At 50.2% G+C, this 19300-nt stretch overlaps 1 protein-coding gene across 8 annotated transcripts in view; it reads left to right on the top strand.

Moving 5' to 3' along the window:
- The window catches only part of nbeaa (neurobeachin a), a 1044979-nt gene that overhangs the window by 270391 nt on the left and 755288 nt on the right, over nt 1–19300 (top strand). For all 8 annotated transcript variants that reach the window (XM_038817846.1, XM_038817850.1, XM_038817848.1 and 5 more), the window contains exon 14: nt 19204–19283. In XM_038817846.1, the coding sequence (XP_038673774.1) occupies nt 19204–19283 (80 nt within the window). The remainder of the gene's footprint in view (nt 1–19203; nt 19284–19300) is intronic.

Raw genomic sequence — 19300 nt, 5'->3', positions numbered from 1 at the left:
AGCTTGGCTGTCTGAGCCTGCCTGCCAGTTCATCTCGTCGCAGGCAGGCTCCGTTGTGAGATTATTAAAACCACTGTTCACTTCCAACCATGTGTCTTGTGAATTGATGGTCACATCAACAAGTAGTAAAGATACATTTAAAGATACATTTATAGATGAAGTAAGCATATTAGGGAGAAGTGACTAAGGGTGTGGGTCGATGGAGTTAGCTGATGGAGGATGGGAGAAGATTTGAGTGGGGTAAATTCCAGCATGGGTTAGTTAGGGAAAATGTCCTGTTTTTTATTATTCTTTCGCCGGATGTGGGCATCACTGGCTAGGCCAACATTTGTTGCCCACCCGTAGTTGTCCTTAAAAAATAGCGGTGAGCTGCCTGCTTCAGCCGCTACAGTCCATTTGGTGTAGGTATATCCAGCGTGCTATTAGGGAGGGAATTCCAGGATTTTGATACAGTGATGGTGAACAAAATGCTATTGTAGATTCAAGTCAGGATGCTGTGTGGCTTGGAGGGGAACTGTCAGGTGGTGTTGTTCCCATGCATCTCTTGCCCAAGTCCTTCTAGGTGGTAGAGGTTGCGGGTTTGGAAGGTGCTGTCAAAGGAGCCTTGGTGAGTTGCATCTTGCAGATGGTACACATTGCTGTTACTGTGTGTCGCTGGTGCAGGGAGTGAATGTGGAAGGTGGTGGATGGGGCGCCAGTCAAGCAGGCTACTTTGTTCTGGACTGTTGAGCTTCTTTAGTCTCATTGGACCTGCATACAGGCAAGTGGAGAGCATATGTGCTGCATATCCTACGTAAAGTGTTCTTTGGAGATGAGATAAGATGGATTGAAATGAAAAGTTTGGAGAACTCATTTTATAAACAAGTAAGCCAAATGTTAATATAGTATTAGAAGACAGAACATTCAGATGTTACTAAAATATATTTTACTGAATTGTCCATTTGACCAGTGACTGTTTAGTATTTGGGCATTTAATTTGCTATAAAATTAATACATTTTCTTTGTGGTCTCAAAGCCATGATATTGCCTGAAAGATGTTGCAGTTTAAGCCAAATCATGCACACCCAGTCTGCAGGTTTTTAGAAAGGCCTGCTTTATGTTAGATAACTCAATTTTAAAAAATGAACATTAAAAATGTTTATTGATATATTCAGTGTTATTCATTACAGGGATGAAAGAGAAAATGCTGGAAAATCTCAGCAGGTCTGGCAGCATCTGTAGGGAGAGAAAAGAGCCAACGTTTCGAGTTCAATGACTCTTTATCAAAGCTAACAGACAGAGAAAGTGGGAAATATTTATACTGTGGAGTGAGAATGAAAGATGAGTCATAGCCACAGAAACCTAGGGAAACAAGGTGCTAATGGACACAGAAACCAAGGGGAAAGAGTGCTAATGGCAGTCCCCAGAGAGAACAAAAGATGTAAAAGGTGAAACAGCAGAGAAACTAACATCACAGGATGAACTGTATATGTGGGGGGTAGGGAAGAGGAAGCAAAGAGGAGAAAGGTTAAGGAAAGATGAATAAGATTAGTGGGGGGGGGGGGGGGGTTAAATATATATTAAGAAAGAAATGGTAAAAGACTGTTAAAATGAAATGGGATGAAAACAAATGGGTCGAGGTGGGGGAGAGCTGATCATCTGAAGTTGTTGAATTCAATGTTGCGACCGGAAGGCCGTAGCGTGCCTAACCGGAATATGAGATGTTGTTCCGCCAGTTTGCGTTGTGCTTCACTGGAACATTGCAGCAGGTCAAGAACAGACATGTGGGCATGGGAGCAGGGTCTTTTGTTAAAATGGCAAGCAAGGCCACCTTCTGCACTGTATTCTATGATTCTATGATAAGTGCTTGCAGCAAAAAGCTTTATCAATTGATAAGGACCCCTTTTAAAATTCTAATATATTAGTGTTTCATGGTATGTGGGGCATCATTGGCGAGGCCAATATTTATTGCCCACCCTCAATTATCTTTGGGAAGGTGGAGGTGAGCCACTTTTTTGAACCGCTGCAGACATGCGGGAAATTCCGGTCCCATGCCAGTTTCCTGGCGACAAGGGGTGCTGTCAATGGGAAATCCTGTTGACAACAGCGGCTGCTTCCACTGCTGAAAAACCTGCGGGCAGTGGGATGGTTGGTAAATCCCAGCCAATATATTTCCAAGTTGGGATGGTATAACTTGAAGGGGAACTTGCAGGTGGTGGTGCTCCCAAGCATTTTCTGCCCTTAACCTGAGCTGGCAGAGGTTGCTGGTTTGGAAGGTGCTATTGATGGAGGATTGATGAGTTTCTGCCGTGTATCTTGTGTGGTGTATACGCTATTGCCACTATGCAGCGCTGGTTGAGGGAGAGAATGCTAAGCTGGTCGTTGGGGTGCCAATCAAGCATCTGCTTTGTCCTGGATGGTGTTGAACCTGAGTGTTGTTGGAGCTGCACTCATCCAGGCAAGTATTCTATCACACTCCTGTCTTGTTCCTTGCAGATGGTGAACAGGCTTTTGGGAGTCAGGAGGTGAGTTATTCACCATAAAAAAAACTTAATCAGACCAAAATAAGACAACCCCCCACCCCGCCAAAGCTGGCATTAACCAGTTCCCTGAAAAAGGAGATGAAGGGCTGCTGCCTCGAGTAGAACCCTTCCGCTGACCCCCTCATGGTATAATTAATCCTCTTCATTTGCAAAAATTCCATCAGGTCCTCCAAACAAGCTGAGGCCTTAGGCAGCACCGGGGACCTCCATCCAAGCGCAACTTGCCTCCAGGCTAATAGCGAGGCAAAGGCTGGGACATCTGCCTTCATGAGTGTCTGCAGCACCGGCGGGTCCGATACTCCAAAAATAGTCACCAACAAGCACGGCTCCAGCTGAACACCCAAAATCCCTGACATTGTATCCCCACTTAGACGTGCCATAGTCAGGTGCGCCATGTGCATCACCTTGAACTGGACCAGGTTTAACCTTGCATATGAGGATGTGAAGTTGACCCTGGAGAGAGCACCTGAATACATTCCCTCCAGGGAGCTGAAACTTCTCTAACAACTCGTCTGGACAGTTGTGACTGGGCCAAGCCCTGGAATGCCATTGCAATGTCCAGGTGGCCCTGGTACATGGCTACCTGGGACAGGGTCCCTCTATCATGTGCCTCAACCACCGTCTTCACCGTCTTCAGAATGTCCCAGGTCTTGGAAATCTTGACCCATGGCTGTGAGCCTCAACCCCAAGGCATCCACTGGGGACGTCACCCGTTCAGTGTTGGCCTGGGTAGCAGGCAAGGTCGGCACCACCTCCTATCCCTGTACGCAGTTGGACTCCTCCAACTGCACCTGCAGGCACTGGATGGTTGCCGACAACCGCTCATGTAATCCCGCTCTGTGTCTGCCTCTCCATTATCGATGGGATTGCCCTTTCCAGAAGCCCGAGACCTGTCTGGTCAGCAGCTAGTCCCTGGGGTAAAGTTATCCTCCGACCATCCGCCCCCTCAGGGGTTCCCACCTCCACCTAATGTATCATTGCTGCATGTGTCTGGTGCGCACTAGATAGTGCGCCGGGAGCCTCTTCACTATAATGCCCAACCGAGGTGCGTGTCTCCTGGATGGTGGAGGCTGCTGGGGTGGAGAGGTGAGGGGTGTTGTAGAGATAGTGGGATGCTGGGGTAGGGAGGTGGAGGAATGGTGTGGGGATGGGGAGGTGGAGGGGTGGTGTGGGGGTGAAGCAGTGGTATGGGGGTGGTGCCACATGTGCCGAAGGGACGCCGCAACTCAGAGGGTGCTCACCTGGTTCCCCGATGCTGACCTCCACTTTGGCAACTGCCCACTCTACAGGCCCACAGAAAATGTACAGTGTGAAGCAGTCAGGACAGTGGGTGGACAGCTAGTGGACTGTGTGTGCACAGCATCCAGCCATGGTGGGCGGTGTGGGTGTTGGCATGTGGTGCAGGATGGGGTGCGAGCAGACTTCCTGCGGGAAGGATTCGATTGCCCTCTGGGTGTGGGACTAATGTATGGGTGTGTGGGACGGGGTTTGGCGCTGGGGCATGGTGCTGGTTACTCACGCTGACCATCTTGAGGAGGTCGTACAGCTTTTTATGGCACTGCTGGCTGGTTCTGATAGTGGAGCCCACAGCGCTCACCTGAACCCAGGCCTGGTGTATGGCAACAGATGACAGCCTCCTTCCCATCCTGGGGAAACCTCCATGGCATCTAGTAGGCTATTGAGCTCCGCATCGACGTAATGGGGGCCCGCTCTTTGGGGTGCCCACCTTCTTGGTTGGAATGAGTGTGTGTGTAGGGAGTGGAGTGTTTATATGCAGCTGCAGCTTGTCAGCCTCTCGAGTGCCAATCCCAACACCAGCGGATCGGAGGACGTCATGCATTGAAATTGACTCGTTCCATGTGGCGCCTGTGCTAGCCAATTAATGGATCCTGAATTGCTTCGGACCAGCACTGCTTTCGGAGTCGGAGAGCACCACTGATTCAGTCCTGGTGTCAGCACTAAGTCTCCCAAATGGAGAATCCGACCCATGGTTCTTGCAGATCTGAGGCAACATCGACATGGAGCCCACTTTAAAATGCTCCCTAAATTGATTCCAAACCCTCAATGTGGCTATCGCCACTGTGCTCAAAGAGAACCTGGCAGGAGAAAAAGGAAGTGGTGCTGTAACTAGGGCACTCAGACTTGACCTTATGCACAAAATCTCCTCCGTCTGCCCTCATATAGAGTCTGGATCCTTGAACCACTCAGGCATCTTATCAATATTTGCCGCCTAGTAATAGCACAACAGTTAGCTAATGCCAACCCACCGACTACCTATCCCTTTGCACAAGCCTCCTACGAACCCAAGGTTTCGTACCAGCCCAAACAAAATTAGATATTGATTTGTTAGCCCTGGGTAGAAAGATTGGGAGATAGAGGAGCAAAAGCAAAAACCTTGGGAGAATCTTCATCACCGTCTGTTCCCTTTCTGCACCCCCTTCTGATTTGTACCCTTTATTTTATATTATCTCTCCATATTCTTCCTATCAAAATGAATTACTTCACGTTTCTTCACATGGAACTTCATTTGCCATCTGTCTACCCATTCCACCAAGTTGTCTATGCCATATTGAATTCTACACAATTCTCCTCTCCGTTTACAATGCTTCAAAGTTTCATATTGTCTGCAAATCTTGAAATTCTGCCCTGTACACAGAGTCCTTGGTCATTAAAATGTATTAGGAAACGCAAGGGTCCCAATACTGACCCTTGGGGAACTCCACTACAAATCTTCCTCCAGCCAAAAGCATCCATTAACCACTACTCTGTTTCCTGCCACTTGGCTAATTTTGTATCCATGTTGTTATTGTCCCTTTTACACCACGAGCTATAAATTTGCTGACAACTGTGTTGTAGCAGTTTGTCACAATGTAATTTATTCATCGTATTGATAGGTTTGGCAGAAATGTAATGCTTTTTGTCACAAATACATCACGAGTGCATTCTGAATTGAAAATCTACTCAGCAAAGAATGCCAAAATTGAAGATGGTGCAGCAACTCAATTAAAAATATGACGTTTGTAAAATGCAGAACTCTACTGGTGTGTAGAATTTAAGTTAGTACATTAATTCCATAACAGTTTTTAAAGGCAGTGGTTGTTGTAAAATATGGTGGAGCCTGGAACTTGGGAAAGCCTCAACTTCTTAGTAACTTCAGATACTGAATTAAAAATGGTAATATTTCTTGTTGGATGGAACCAATGGCCTTTTCACACCAAGGAGAAATCGTGTGGGGATGAAAGCGATGCCACCTTAACAGATCTATATGTCCATCAATTAAATAGTATCAGTCGGTGAAATGAAACTCACAGCTTCTTTTTGAGATATATTCCATGCACAGTAAATTACAAATAAAACTTTACCATATAGCTTTTAATTATATGAATAATTTAGCAGCAGTTCTCACAGCACCAGGGTCCCAGGTTCGATTCCACCTTGGGTCACTGTCTGTGCGGAGTCTGCACGCCCTCCTTGTGTCTGCGTGGGTTTCCTCTGGATGCTTCAGTTTCCTCCAACAAGTCCCGAAAGACGGGCTTGTTAGGTGAATTGGACATTCTGAATTCTCCCTCTGTGTACCCGAACAGACGCCGGAGTGTGGCGACTAGGTGATTTTCACAGTAACTTCACTGTGACAATAATAACAATTATTATTATTAAGACAGCTATCCTAGACCAACCAATAATCTGCAGTGCTGGGGTATAGTTACATTTAGATTTTTTAACATTTTAGAGTACCCAATAATTTTTTTCCAATTAAGGGTCAATTTAGCATGGCCAAATCACCGACCCTGCACATCTATTGTGTTGGCGGGGTGAGACCCACATGGACACGGGGAGAAAGTGTAAACTCCTCACGGACAGTGACCTGGGGCCGGGATCGAACTCGGCGCCGTGAGGCAGCAGTGCTAAACACTGTACTACCATGCCGCCCCTATAGTTTCATTTAGAGGGAATTCTGACTCACTGGCGTTTAATCGTAATCCCACAGATGGTAGCTTTGCACCATTGGCTCCTCAGCCAAGCACTTATACCAAATGTCTGAATCTGCGCTTCATCTCATACTGAACAGGATTACGATTGCAATAACACATATCAATAGGTAAAACAAACCTGGCTCATGACGGTCTAAACCCAGCTCACTTTCCCTATTAAAAGCAAATTACTGCGGATGCTGGAATGTGAAATCAAAGAGATAATGCTAGAAAATCTCAGCACCTTTGGCAGGATCTGCAGGGTGAGAAAAGAGCTAACGTTTCGAGTCCAGATGACCCTTTCTACACTCGAATGGTTAGCTCTTTTCTTTCCCTGCAGATGCTGCTCGACCTGCTGATATTTTCCAGTATTTTCTCTTTGGTTTCACTTTCCCTCTTAGTGGGTGAACTGTCCAACTCTTAGTGAATTCTGCTTCACGATGATTCAAACTATTTTATTCAATTTAACTGTTCACGTTACCGAAGCAAATAGGAGAAATGGTAATTGGGATTGTAGTTTGATTTTTGCACTCAATGGGCGGAATTCTCCGCTCCCGGGAAAAATCGGGAGGGCCGTCGTGAACTCGGTCGAGTTTCACGACGGCCTCGGAGACCGCTCCTCGCCCTCTACTCTCCCCTCCCGGCGGGGCTAGGAGCGGCGCTCCGTAATTCTCGGCTGCGGGGGCGTCGCGCCAAGAATGACGCGGCCGGCGCACCTAATGATGTCAGCCGCGCATGCGCAGGTTGGGCGGCTCCAACCCGCGCATGCATGGCTGACGTCATGACGCTGACGGCACGAACCCGCGCATGCGCGGTGGCCATCTTTCCCCTCAGCCGTCCCGATAGACGAGTCGGTTTGATCTTGTGGGGCGGCGGAGGGGAAATAGTGCGTCCGATTTCGACGCCGGCCCGACGATCGGTGGGCACCGATCGCGGGCCTGTCCCCTCCCGAGCACAGTCGTGGTGCTCTTGCACCAAACGGCCCCCTAGAAGCCCCAAACGGGCATCTTGCGCCTGTTTCACGATGGCAGCGACCAGGCGTGTTTGCCACCATCGTGAAACGAGCGTGAACGGCCGGCCGCTCGGCCCATCGGTGTCAGAGGTTCGCCGTGATAAAACGGCGAGCGGCGATTCTTCCGAGCAGGGCGGGGGGGGGGGGGGGGGGGGGGGAGAGAATCGCGGGGGGCGCTGGGGGGGGGGCGTGAAAAATGTCGGGGGGCCCTCCCGCGATTCTCCCACGCCGCGTGGGGAGCGGAGAATTCCGCCCAATGTTTTTTCCTTGTGTTCAGTTGTACTCTAAAAAAAAACTTTGATCGGGGCACAATTTAATGGAAAAATTTCCAAGTGTAATTTTGGGTGTGATTGGTGGGGGGTTTCTCGATGGCCACTTGGCAAGATCGCGGATCATATTTGATGGCCTTCATGGCCATTTTAATTGCCAAAAATGACCTTCCACGAACTTCTTGCCATTACTGGCTGTCTCGTTGTCTGGTTCGCCAGAATCACGCCTCAGTGTCTCGCTGGTAACAATGGGGAGCTGCTTTTACAGCTCCCTCACCACTCACTCCAGTCAACGCAAAAGCATGGCAGTGTGCAGACTTGCTCCTCGCTTTGGGGGTGACCTGGACAGGTTTCTGGATTCCGCCGATGCGAGACAGGACGTCCTGTTCCCCCGCGGGGGTCGGTGGACCAGCAGCAGGGTCACCAACACCTACTGAGAGGCAATGGCAGCGGCTGTCATTGCGGGCAGCATGATCAGGTGGATTGCAGTACAATGTCAGAAGAAGGCCAGCGACCACCACCGAGTTTCTAGGGTTATCATCTCTCTCCTGGCATCAGTTCCACCTGCCACCCCTCCCTCAAATCACTGGCTGACACCTTGTACCCTCCCCACATCTGAAATTCATGCCTGTTCCCCAGAACCTCCTGGCAACACAATACCTTCATGTCCAGTTGCTTTGCCCACATATGCCACCAGATATGGACCCCCCCGATCCATCAAGCGCGTGGCTCAAAAGCCCTCTTATTCTTCCCGAAGGAGAAGATAGCCCATAATAAGCGGAAAAGGCCAAGGGGCCAAGGGGGGGTGGGGGGGGGGGGGGGGCGCAAAGCACCAGAGAACTGAGTCCTCACCCCCTATGAGGACTCTGGAAATTGCTGGGTTGTCGAGGAGAGAACAGATACAACAGTTGAAGCTGGCCTGAGTTGCAGAGGTGAGGATCCGCTGACCCTTCACCCAGATGACCTGTCTCAAGTGAGTTGTTCTTGTCAGACAAAATGTTCCTTCCCACTCACTGACCATATGTCCATTGTCTCACAGGATCTTCATCTGATGAGGCCTGGCCATCCGGAGTTGCTCCCCTTGCCACCACCCAAGGGACCACCTCAGAGGAGAGTTCCGAGGAGACCACCATCGAGGCATCACAGCTCTCATCCCACCTTCCACCAGCACAGAGACACACACCTTGATAGGCGCCATTAGTGGACATGTTTTAGGGCACAATCTGGTGAGCACCACACGGTTGTTGATGTACATCAGGTGGAGGCAGGAACATCCAAGGGGGAGTCACCAGTTGGAGGTCTGCTGAATTCCAGGACTCTGCTGAATCCCAGTCAGATGCCGAGCGTCTGGACAAGGTTTTACCAGAGCTGATGCAAATGCTAGAGCATGGCCATGAGATTCAGGAGGGGATGGCACCAACATTTCAGCGAGTGCATAACCGATTGGAGGGATTCCAAGGCTACAGATGCAGGAGATGATGTCAACAATGCATGGCACTGAGGCCAACACTGCTAGGGTGACAACCGCAGTAGAAAGCTTGCAGAACGAGGTCAGCCTCTTGAATGGTAGTATCCAAGGCATGGTTCAGTCTGTGATGATCATGGCTGAGGGCCTTGATATCATGTCCCAGTCGCAGAGTGACATGTCTCATACGCAGGTGGACACTGTGGAAGCAGTGCAGAGCATGTCCAAGTCATTGAGGGCGTCAAGACCTTTGTGCAGACAACTGGGAGGTGCCAGCACTGGCAAAGCCAGGTGACGCAAAAGCCTGTGAAGCTTACTGCCGCCGCTGTCCCATGGAGACCCCAGAACCCTATGGGCACCATCAGGGAAGATGAAGTGCTGGAGGCCAGCCCCATAAGACCAAAAGACATAGGGGCAGAATTAGGCCACTCAACCCATCGAGTCTGCTCTGTTATTCAATCATGGCTAATATTTTTCTCATCCCCATTCTCCTGCCTTGTCCCCATAACCCCTGCCCTTATTAATCAAGATCCTATCTACATCTGTCTTAAAGACACTCAGTGATTTGGCCTCTACAGCCTTCTGCAGCAGAGTTCCACAGATTCACTACCTTCTGGCTGAAGGAATTGCCCCTCATCTCTGTTTTAAAGGATCGTCCCTTTAGTCTGAGATTGTGGCCTTTGGTTCTAGTTTTTCCTCCAATTGGAAACATCCTCTCCACGTCTTCGCAGTATCCAGTAAGTTTCAATAAGATCCCCCCTCATCCTTCTAAACTCCAACGAGTACAGACCCAGAGTCCTCAACCATTTCTCATATGACAAGCTGTTCATTCCAGGGATCATTCTTGTGAACCTCCTCTGGACCCTTTCCAAGGCCTGCCCATCTTTCCTTAGATACGGAGCCCAAACCTGCTCACAATACTCCAAATGGGGTCTGACCAGAGCCTTATACAGCCTCAGAAGTACCTCCTGGTCTTGTATTCTAGCCCTCTTGACACGAATGCTGACATTGCATTTGCCTTCCTAACTCCCGACTGAACCTGCACATTAAGCTTAAGAGAATTGTGATCAAGGACTCCCAAGTCCCTTGCGCTTCTGATGTTCTAAGCATTTACCCCTTTAGAAATAGTCTCTGCCTAAATTCCTCCTTCCAAAGTGCATAACCTCATTATTTTCCACATTGTATTTCATCTGCCACTTCATTGCCCACTATCCCAGCCGGTCCAAATCCTTCTGCAGCCTCCCTGCTTCCTCAACATTACCTGTCCCTCTACAAATCTGCACACTTGTCGGAAAAACTAGAAGCAGAGGACACAATCTCACTACAGGGACGATCCTTTAAAACAGAGATAAGGGCACGGTGGCGCAGTGGTTAGCACTGCTGTCTCACGGCGTCGAAATCCCAGGTTCGATCCCGTCTCTGGTTCACTGTCTGTGTGGAGTTTGCACATTCTTCGCGTGTTTGTGTGGGTTTCGCTCCCACAACTCAAAGATGTGCAGATAGGTGGATTGGCCACGCTAAAATTGCCCCTTAATTGGAAAAAATGAATTGGGTACTCTAAATTTAGACAAAAAAGGAACAGAGATGAGGAGGAATTTCTTCAGCCAGAGGGTGATGACTCTGTGGATCTCTTAGCCGCAGAAGGTTGTTGGGCCCAAATCATTATGGAGCCCTACACTCCTCTATGCTTCACCCAAAGCCAGTGTCTATGTATTTGCATTGTGGACCTTGTGCTGCCCTTTTATGTATTTTCTTTTTATTTTAGTTTCTATTCATGTTCTAAATGATCTGTTTGAGCTGCTCGCAGAAAAATACTTTTCATTGTACCTCGGTACACGTGACAACAAGCAAATCCAAATCCATTGAGTGTCTTTAAGACGGAGATAGATAGGTTCCTGATTCATGGGGGGATCAGGGGTTTTGGGGAGAAGGCAGGAGAACGGGGATGAGAAAAATATCAGCCATGATTGAATTGCAGAGCAGACTCGATAGGCCGAGTGGCCTAATTCTGCTCCTATGTCTTATGGTCTGCCTCCTCATCCTCCTCAGACGAGACTGCATGCCCCCTTCCTCCAGCATATCACTCGATGCTGTGGCAGGTTGCGGAGGGCACAGCAGACCACCACAAAGCGGGAGATCCACTGGGGATGGTGGGGGGTGGGGTGGAAAGTGCAGTGCACCACCAGAGAGGTTTTGACACCAGAATCGCATTTTGGGCAGTCCGATGCACCGCTCAATGACGGCACAAATGGTAACATGGGCCTCGTTATATCGTCTCGCCACCTCGGTCTCCGGCCTCTGTCCTGGCATCATCAGTCAGGACCTCTCAGGTACCCCTTTATCCCCCAAGAGGCAATCTGTCATCCTGCAGTGGTCCTCGAAATTGCCAGGGATTTCCGAGTGTCCCTGGATGTAGCTGTCTTGTACACTCCCTGGGAAGCGTGTACACGTGCATGATCCAGAGTTGGTGGTCGCACAGAACTTGAACATTTAGGGACAGGAACCTGCATGGCCACTGCGGACAGGTGTCTTCCTCCTCCAAGGCGTGCCAGGTCCATGTGGGCATGGTATAGGTGGTGCACTGTCTTTTTGTTGAGGTGCAGTATACTGTGGCACGTGCTGTCATCTCCTCAAAAGACCAATGACACCTGTACATCTTGGGCCATCGCTGGAATCCCGCCCTGGGTTACTCCTCGGCCTGATGGGTAGCCAGGTCTGCAGGGTGTACGGCGGTCCCCTGCACATGGGATGCCGTCTCCAGCCTGTGTCCAAACTGATATCTTCTTCAAGGTTTGGCCGCTTGGACTGCCACCAGCCCCGCAAAGGCATCCTCTATCCCAGCATGCCTTTTGGTATCTAAAAGGAATTGGAGGAGAGAGACAATCAGTTAGGGCTTCCACCCAGCATTGGCGAGACTGTACTCAGGTGCCCTCTACTGATTACACTCAACCTTTGGTACCAAGGATATCCCCAGTGCTGAAGCCCAGTTTTTGAGCGTTTGAACATAAGAACATAAGAACTAGGAGCAGGAGTAGGCCATCTGGCCCTTCGAGCCTGCTCCGCCATTCAATTAGATCATGGCTGATCTTTTGTGGACTCAGCTCCACTTTCCTGCCCGAACACCATAACCCTTAATCCCTTTATTCTTCAAAAAACTATCTATCTTTACCTTAAAAACATGTAATGAAGGAGCCTCAACTGCTTCACTGGGCAAGGAATTCCATAGATTCACAACCCTTTGGGTGAACAAGTTCCTCCTAAACTCAGTCCTAAATCTACTTCCCCTTATTTTATGGCTATGTCCCCTAGTTCTGCTTTCACCCGCCACTGGAAACAACCTGCCCGCATCTATCCTATCTATTCCCTTCATAATTTTAAATGTTTCTATAAGATCCCCCAAAGTTTGGTTGTTGACTGCTGCCCCTGTGGTGCTGATGGTTCTGGAGTTGAGGTAAACTGTTCAGGCTTTAAAGTTTAATTGAAATGTGATGCATTAATCATTGTCTGAGACATGGCACCTGTACCCACGAAAAGTCACTTGAGAATATTTTGTTTATTGAATAGTCAACAGTCCCTTTATACAAAAAGATGAAAGACAACGACCTAATAGTCCATTTGTCACAACAACCATTAATCAACATCGAAAAGGCCATACACACCCAAGTACCTTTTCGCTACAGAAAATCAGGACAAACACAAAACTACATCAGTTCATTTGTACAAAGAAAAACCAAACACACTGTATCATACCTCGTAGGGGCTAAGCCGTTCGATCAATTTACGTATCATTTTCTGTCCATGAGCGTCCGTTGCACAGGCCATCGGAACCAAAGCTCGGTATCCACTTGTTCCACTGGTGTTCAAGGTGCAGTAAAACAGCCTCAACTTCCAGCGTGTTTGACTCATGACGACGTACTAGCTGACATGCAGCACCACGACATTTACAATTAAATCAGCGGTAATCTGCAAAAGCATTTCTTCAACACATTCATCTAGTTGATCAGTCGGATCAATTCACCTCTCACTCTTCCTTCTGCAGCTCCCAGCAGTAGACTCAGCAAGGGACAATTGCACTGACACACAGCATGCCAGAAGAGAGAAAGAGCTCCCCTTTCCCTTCTCCAGATTTGGCTGCAGTCCATCTTACCATCCTCCCTTTCCTTACTCAAGGCCACAAAAACAGAGGTGGCAGCAAACAAAGATACAGCCTCCAGGCAGTTGCAGCTCCCAGCAGTAGACTTGTCGGCAGTGGAAAATCACGCTGACCCAGAGTACGCTAGAAGAGCGAAGGAGTTCCCCTACCCTTTCTGCGACTCTGTCTGCAGGTAATCTTACCATCCTCCCTTTCCTTACTCAAGTCTGCACAAAAATAAGTAAACAGCAGCAGCTGCCTCCAGGCATTTGCAGCATCAAGCAGCAAACACTACCTGCAGCACCACTTGAGAATATTTTATTGGCAAAAACGGTCAACATTAACAAAGATTTGAAAATCAACTACTTCACATTCTACATGCCACACTAACCAGTGAACAATAAGGAAACATCATCGATCCATATTGGTACCAATACAAATCTATATCACCTCACTGTCACAAAAAAACACACACAAAATCACCCCTCGCAAGTTCCTCAACAGAAATGGAGGTCAAGCTTCAGAATGTTTTATCATATCCAGAATTTTGTCATAGAAACGATCTGTCTATCAATGTGTTACTTGTTGATTGTTCCACGTATCAGTGCCATTCTCTGTCTTTGAGCCACAGCTGTGCAGCCCTCCCAGACGGCCCAAACTCATCCCAACCAAATCCTTGCATTCACATCTTCCACTGGCGCTCAAGGTGCAGTTGAACCTCCTTGACGTCCAGCGCATTTGACCCATGGTGACGTGCTAGTTACATACAGCAGTCACCCATCAGCAGAAAAAGCATCAGCAATCTGCGAAAGCATTTCTTCCAATGTCTGCAGCATGTTGCTCATTTGGATCAAAGTCACGCCCTAGATCCCGCAGCATCTTCTTGCTTCAAACCTGATTCCCTTCTGGACTCACATGTTCACTGGAGCCCGGTGTTCCAGGTTCCAGGTAACTTCAAAAATATTGACCTTCTATCTAGCTACGGAAAGGGAAGAAACGGCAGCAGCAGGCTCCAGGCATTTGCAGCCACAAGCAGCAGCAAACATAACCTGCAGCTGTGAAGTGTTCTCACAACTAACAATGCCAATTCCTTATTAGCAAGAGGCTTCAGTTGTAAAGCTAGAGGCTGCTCACAGTTAAAGCGAGTTAAAATGGCTGTCAGCATATGACCTGGAAGTGTTTGGTAGGACAGACAGGCAGCAGCTGTAGTTGCCCCTGTTATAGGTATAAGAACTAGGAGCAGGAGTAGGCCATCTGGCCCCTCGAGCCTACTCCGCCATTCAATGAGATCATGGCTGATTTTTCGTGGACTCAGCTCCACTTTCCGGCCCGAGCACCATAACCCTTAATCCCTTTATTCTTCAAAAAACTATCTATCTTTATCTTAAAAACATTTACTGAAGGAGCCTCAACTGCTTCACTGGGCAAGGAATTCCATAGATTCACAACCCTTTGGGTGAAGAAGTTCCTCCTAAGCTCAGTCTTGAATCTACTTCCCCTTATTTTGGGGCTATGCCCCTTAGTTCTGCTTTCACCCGCCAGTGGAAACAACTATCAATTCCCTTCATAACTTTATATGTTTCTATAAGATCCCCCCGCATCCTTCCAAATTCCAATGAGTACAGCCCCATTTGGCTTGTGGGGGTGAAACCCATGCAGTCACAGGGAGAACATGCAAACTCCACACGGACGGTGACCCAGGGCCGGGATTCAAACCCATGTCCTCAGTGCTGTCGGCAGTAATGCTAACCACTGTGCCACCGTGCTGCCCTCCGATTTCTTATTTTTCTTCCTCGCTCCCTGCATTCTGCTTTTAGGGTCTCATTCCTTTTTTTACCTATGTCGTTGTACCGATGTGTACCACAACCACTGGCTGTTCACCCTCCTGCTCCAGAATGTCCTGTACCCGCTCTGAGACATCAATTCCCCTTACAATTGAATCCCCTATAACCATTGCACTGTCACACTTATCACCCCTCCCCTTTGCAGCAGAACCAACCATGGTGCCACGAGTTTGGCTGTCGCTGTTTTTCCCTGAGAGGCCATTCCCCTCAACAGTATCCAAAGCGGTATATCTGCTCTGCAGAGGAATGGCCACAGGGGATTCCTGCACCACCTGCCTCGTTCTCTTGCTCTGTCTGATGGTCACCCATTCCCTTCCTGCCTGTAGAGTCTGAGCCTGCAGTCTGGCCACCTCTTCATACGTGCTATCCACGATGCTCTCCGACTCACCGATGCTTCACAGTGTATCCAGCGCTGCTCCAGCTCTGAAACCCGAGCTTCCAGGAGCTGTAGCTGGAGACACTTCCTGCACACATGCTGACCCTGGGAACTGGACCTGTCCCCAGCCTGCCACATGCAGCAAGAAGAGCAGACCACGCCTTGGAGCTGTCCTGCCATGATATATTCCTTTAAATTAAACTTTTGAAATTAAACTTTAGAAAGATGTTTTTGTGTCGGATTATATCCAATCTCCTGTATACTATTTAATTAGCTTCATTTCTGAGTATTTATCTTGCTTGATCTGGCAACAAATTAAATAGTTATTTAATTGAAATTAAAAATGTTATTTGAGTAAAATTAAAAAAGATATTTCAGTCAACTTAAAAATAGTATTTTAAATCAACTTACAAATAATAATCTAAGTCAAATTTAAAACAATAATTCAAATCAACTTAAATATAGTAATTTAAATCAAATTAAAACTAGTAACTCCACAAATATTCAAATTAAGCCCAGTCTGCCTTTCAGCTAATCAGCTCACAGTCTCCTGTGACGTTAATACCGGGTTGTTTTCAATTTTCAAATAAACAAACAGACAAGTAGCTGTCCTACCCACAGCACAGTGTACCGCGCAGGTTCGCTCCTCCCCGCTCAGCCCCGAGCCTGGCGCTGCCTTTATACTCTCCCCTGCAGCATGTCCCGCGCAGGTTTGCTCATCCCCGCTCAGCCCCAAGCCTGGCGCTGCCTTTATACACTCCCCTGCAGCATGGCCTGCGCAGGTCCGCTCCTCCCCGCTCAGCCCCGAGCCTGGCGCTGCCTTTATGCTCTGCCCTGCAGCAGTGTCCCGCGCAGGTCCACTCCTCACTGCTCAGCCCCTAGCCTGGCGCTGCCTTTATGCTCTGCCCTGCAGCAGTGTCCCGCGCAGGTCCGCTCCTCTCTGCTCAGCCCCAAGCCTGGCGCTGCCTTTATACTCTCCCCTGCAGCATGTCCCGTGCAGGTCCGCTCCTCCCCGCTCAGCCCCGAGCCTGGCGCTGCCTTTATACTCTCCCCTGCAGCAGTGTCCCGCGCAGGTCCGCTCCTCTCTGCTCAGCCCCGAGCCTGGCGCTGCCTTTATACTCTGCCCTGCAGCAGTGTCCCGCGCAGGTCCGCTCCTCCCCGCTCAGCCCCGAGCCTGGCGCTGCATTTATACTCTGCCCTGCAGCAGTGTCCCGCGCAGGTCCGCTCCTCCCCGCTCAGCCCCGGGCCTGGCGCTGCCTTTATACTCTCCCCTGCAGCATGTCCCGCGCAGGTCCGCTCCTCTCTGCTCAGCCCCGAGCCTGGCGCTGCCTTTATACACTCCCCTGCAGCAGTGTCCCGCGCAGGTCCACTCCTCACTGCTCAGCCCCTAGCCTGGCGCTGCCTTTATGCTCTGCCCTGCAGCAGTGTCCCGCGCAGGTCCACTCCTCACTGCTCAGCCCCTAGCCTGGCGCTGCCTTTATGCTCTGCCCTGCAGCAGTGTCCCGCGCAGGTCCGCTCCTCCCCGCTCAGCCCCGGGCCTGGCGCTGCCTTTATACTCTCCCCTGCAGCATGTCCCGCGCAGGTCCGCTCCTCTCTGCTCAGCCCCAAGCCTGGCGCTGCCTTTATACACTCCCCTGCAGCAGTGTCCCGCGCAGGTCCACTCCTCACTGCTCAGCCCCTAGCCTGGCGCTGCCTTTATGCTCTGCCCTGCAGCAGTGTCCCGCGCAGGTCCACTCCTCACTGCTCAGCCCCTAGCCTGGCGCTGCCTTTATGCTCTGCCCTGCAGCAGTGTCCCGCGCAGGTCCGCTCCTCTCTGCTCAGCCCCGAGCCTGGCGCTGCCTTTATACTCTCCCCTGCAGCATGTCCCGTGCAGGTCCGCTCCTCCCCGCTCAGCCCCGAGCCTGGCGCTGCCTTTATACTCTCCCCTGCAGCAGTGTCCCGCGCAGGTCCGCTCCTCTCTGCTCAGCCCCGAGCCTGGCGCTGCCTTTATACTCTGCCCTGCAGCAGTGTCCCGCGCAGGTCCGCTCCTCCCTGCTCAGCCCCGAGCCTGGCGCTGCATTTATACTCTGTCCTGCAGCAGTGTCCCGCGCAGGTCCGCTCCTCCCCACTCAGCCCCGAGCCTGGCGCTGCCTTTATACTCTGCCCTGCAGCAGTGTCCCGCGCAGGTCCGCTCCTCCCCGCTCAGCCCCAGGCCTGGCGCTGCCTTTATACTCTGCCCTGCAGCAGTGACCCGCGCAGGTCTGCTCCTCCCCGCTCAGCCCCGAGCCTGGCGCTGCCTTTATACTCTGCCCTGCAGCAGTGTCCCGCGCAGGTCCGCTCCTCTCCGCTCAGCCCCAAGCCTGGCGCTGCCTTTATACTCTGCCCTGCAGCAGTGTCCCGCGCAGGTCCACTCCTCACTGCTCAGCCCCGGGCCTGGCGCTGCCTTTATGCTCTCCCCTGCAGCAGTGTCCCGCGCAGGTCCGCTCCTCCCCGCTCAGCCCCGAGCCTGGCGCTGCCTTTATACTCTGCCCTGCAGCATGTCCCGTGCAGGTCCACTCCTCTCTGCTCAGCCCCGAGCCTGGCGCTGCCTTTATACACTCCCCTGCAGCAGTGTCCCGCGCAGGCCTGCTCCTCCCCGCTCAGCCCCGAGCCTGGCGCTGCCTTTATACACTCCCCTGCAGCATGTCCCGCGCAGGTCCGCTCCTCCCCGCTCAGCCCCGAGCCTGGCGCTGCCTTTATGCTCTCCCCTGCAGCAGTGTCCCGCGCAGGTCCGCTCCTCCCCACTCAGCCCCGAGCCTGGCGCTGCCTTTATACTCTGCCCTGCAGCAGTGTCCCGCGCAGGTCCACTCCTCTCTATTGAATCCACAATATTTAAATGGTTGAAGGCCTCAAGGATGAAGAGCTCATCCCCTCCCCCCCAACCCGAGCCCAGCATGGACCCCCTATCTGGAAAGCTTCAGTTACCTGACCAAGCCCAACCCCAACCCCCCCCGAGCCACCTGCTACTCCCCCCACCCCTCCCGCACCCCTGAGCACTGGGGCAGCAGTTCTAATGCCCTTGAGCTGCATGCCCAAACATGGAAATTAATATTCATCTCCTCAGTTCCTCTCAGCAGCCATCACGCCAGCTTCACGTTTTTAAAAAGGACGCCTGCATGATTCCTCACCGGGGAGCTGGTTAATTCCCGGGATTCCGTTACATTCGACTTCAATCTCGCTCATGAGATGAAAATTAATGCAAATTGAGGTTAATGATATGCTTGCCATATTTGGCGAGATCCAGAACTTGCCTTCGGGAGCGGGCTGGTGAGCTGCGGATCTCAATTTTGGCCTTTCCCACTGATACGCTCAGATCGGCGCCGGGTGCACCGTGGTGGTTAAACTGTGCCCCTGGTCTTTGAGTCTGGAAAGACTATTTTCTTAAACTGACACAAGTTATTTCAGTTGTTGCCTGAATTTTTCAACTCTTTGGAAAGAAAATCTTTAAAATCTGTTGTTAAGGATCCGTTTGTATGTTTCAGGAATTTGCTTAATATAAAATTGGTTGAGTGCATGTCCTGGAACTGGACTTGGAAAGCATGTTTTGAAGTAACATTTGAAAATGCATGACAGAAAATATTCTTTTTTTTCAAGATGGCCCTCGTCCATCTCAGAAAGAAATTATTTCATTACGGGCTTTTATGCTGCTATTTTTGAAGCAACTAATTTTGAAGGTAAGAACTGAAATTTC

This window comes from Scyliorhinus canicula, chromosome 14 (assembly GCF_902713615.1).
Source record: "Scyliorhinus canicula chromosome 14, sScyCan1.1, whole genome shotgun sequence".
In the NCBI taxonomy this organism is placed as follows: domain Eukaryota; kingdom Metazoa; phylum Chordata; class Chondrichthyes; order Carcharhiniformes; family Scyliorhinidae; genus Scyliorhinus; species Scyliorhinus canicula.
This window is presented reverse-complemented; position numbering and strand designations above follow the sequence as displayed.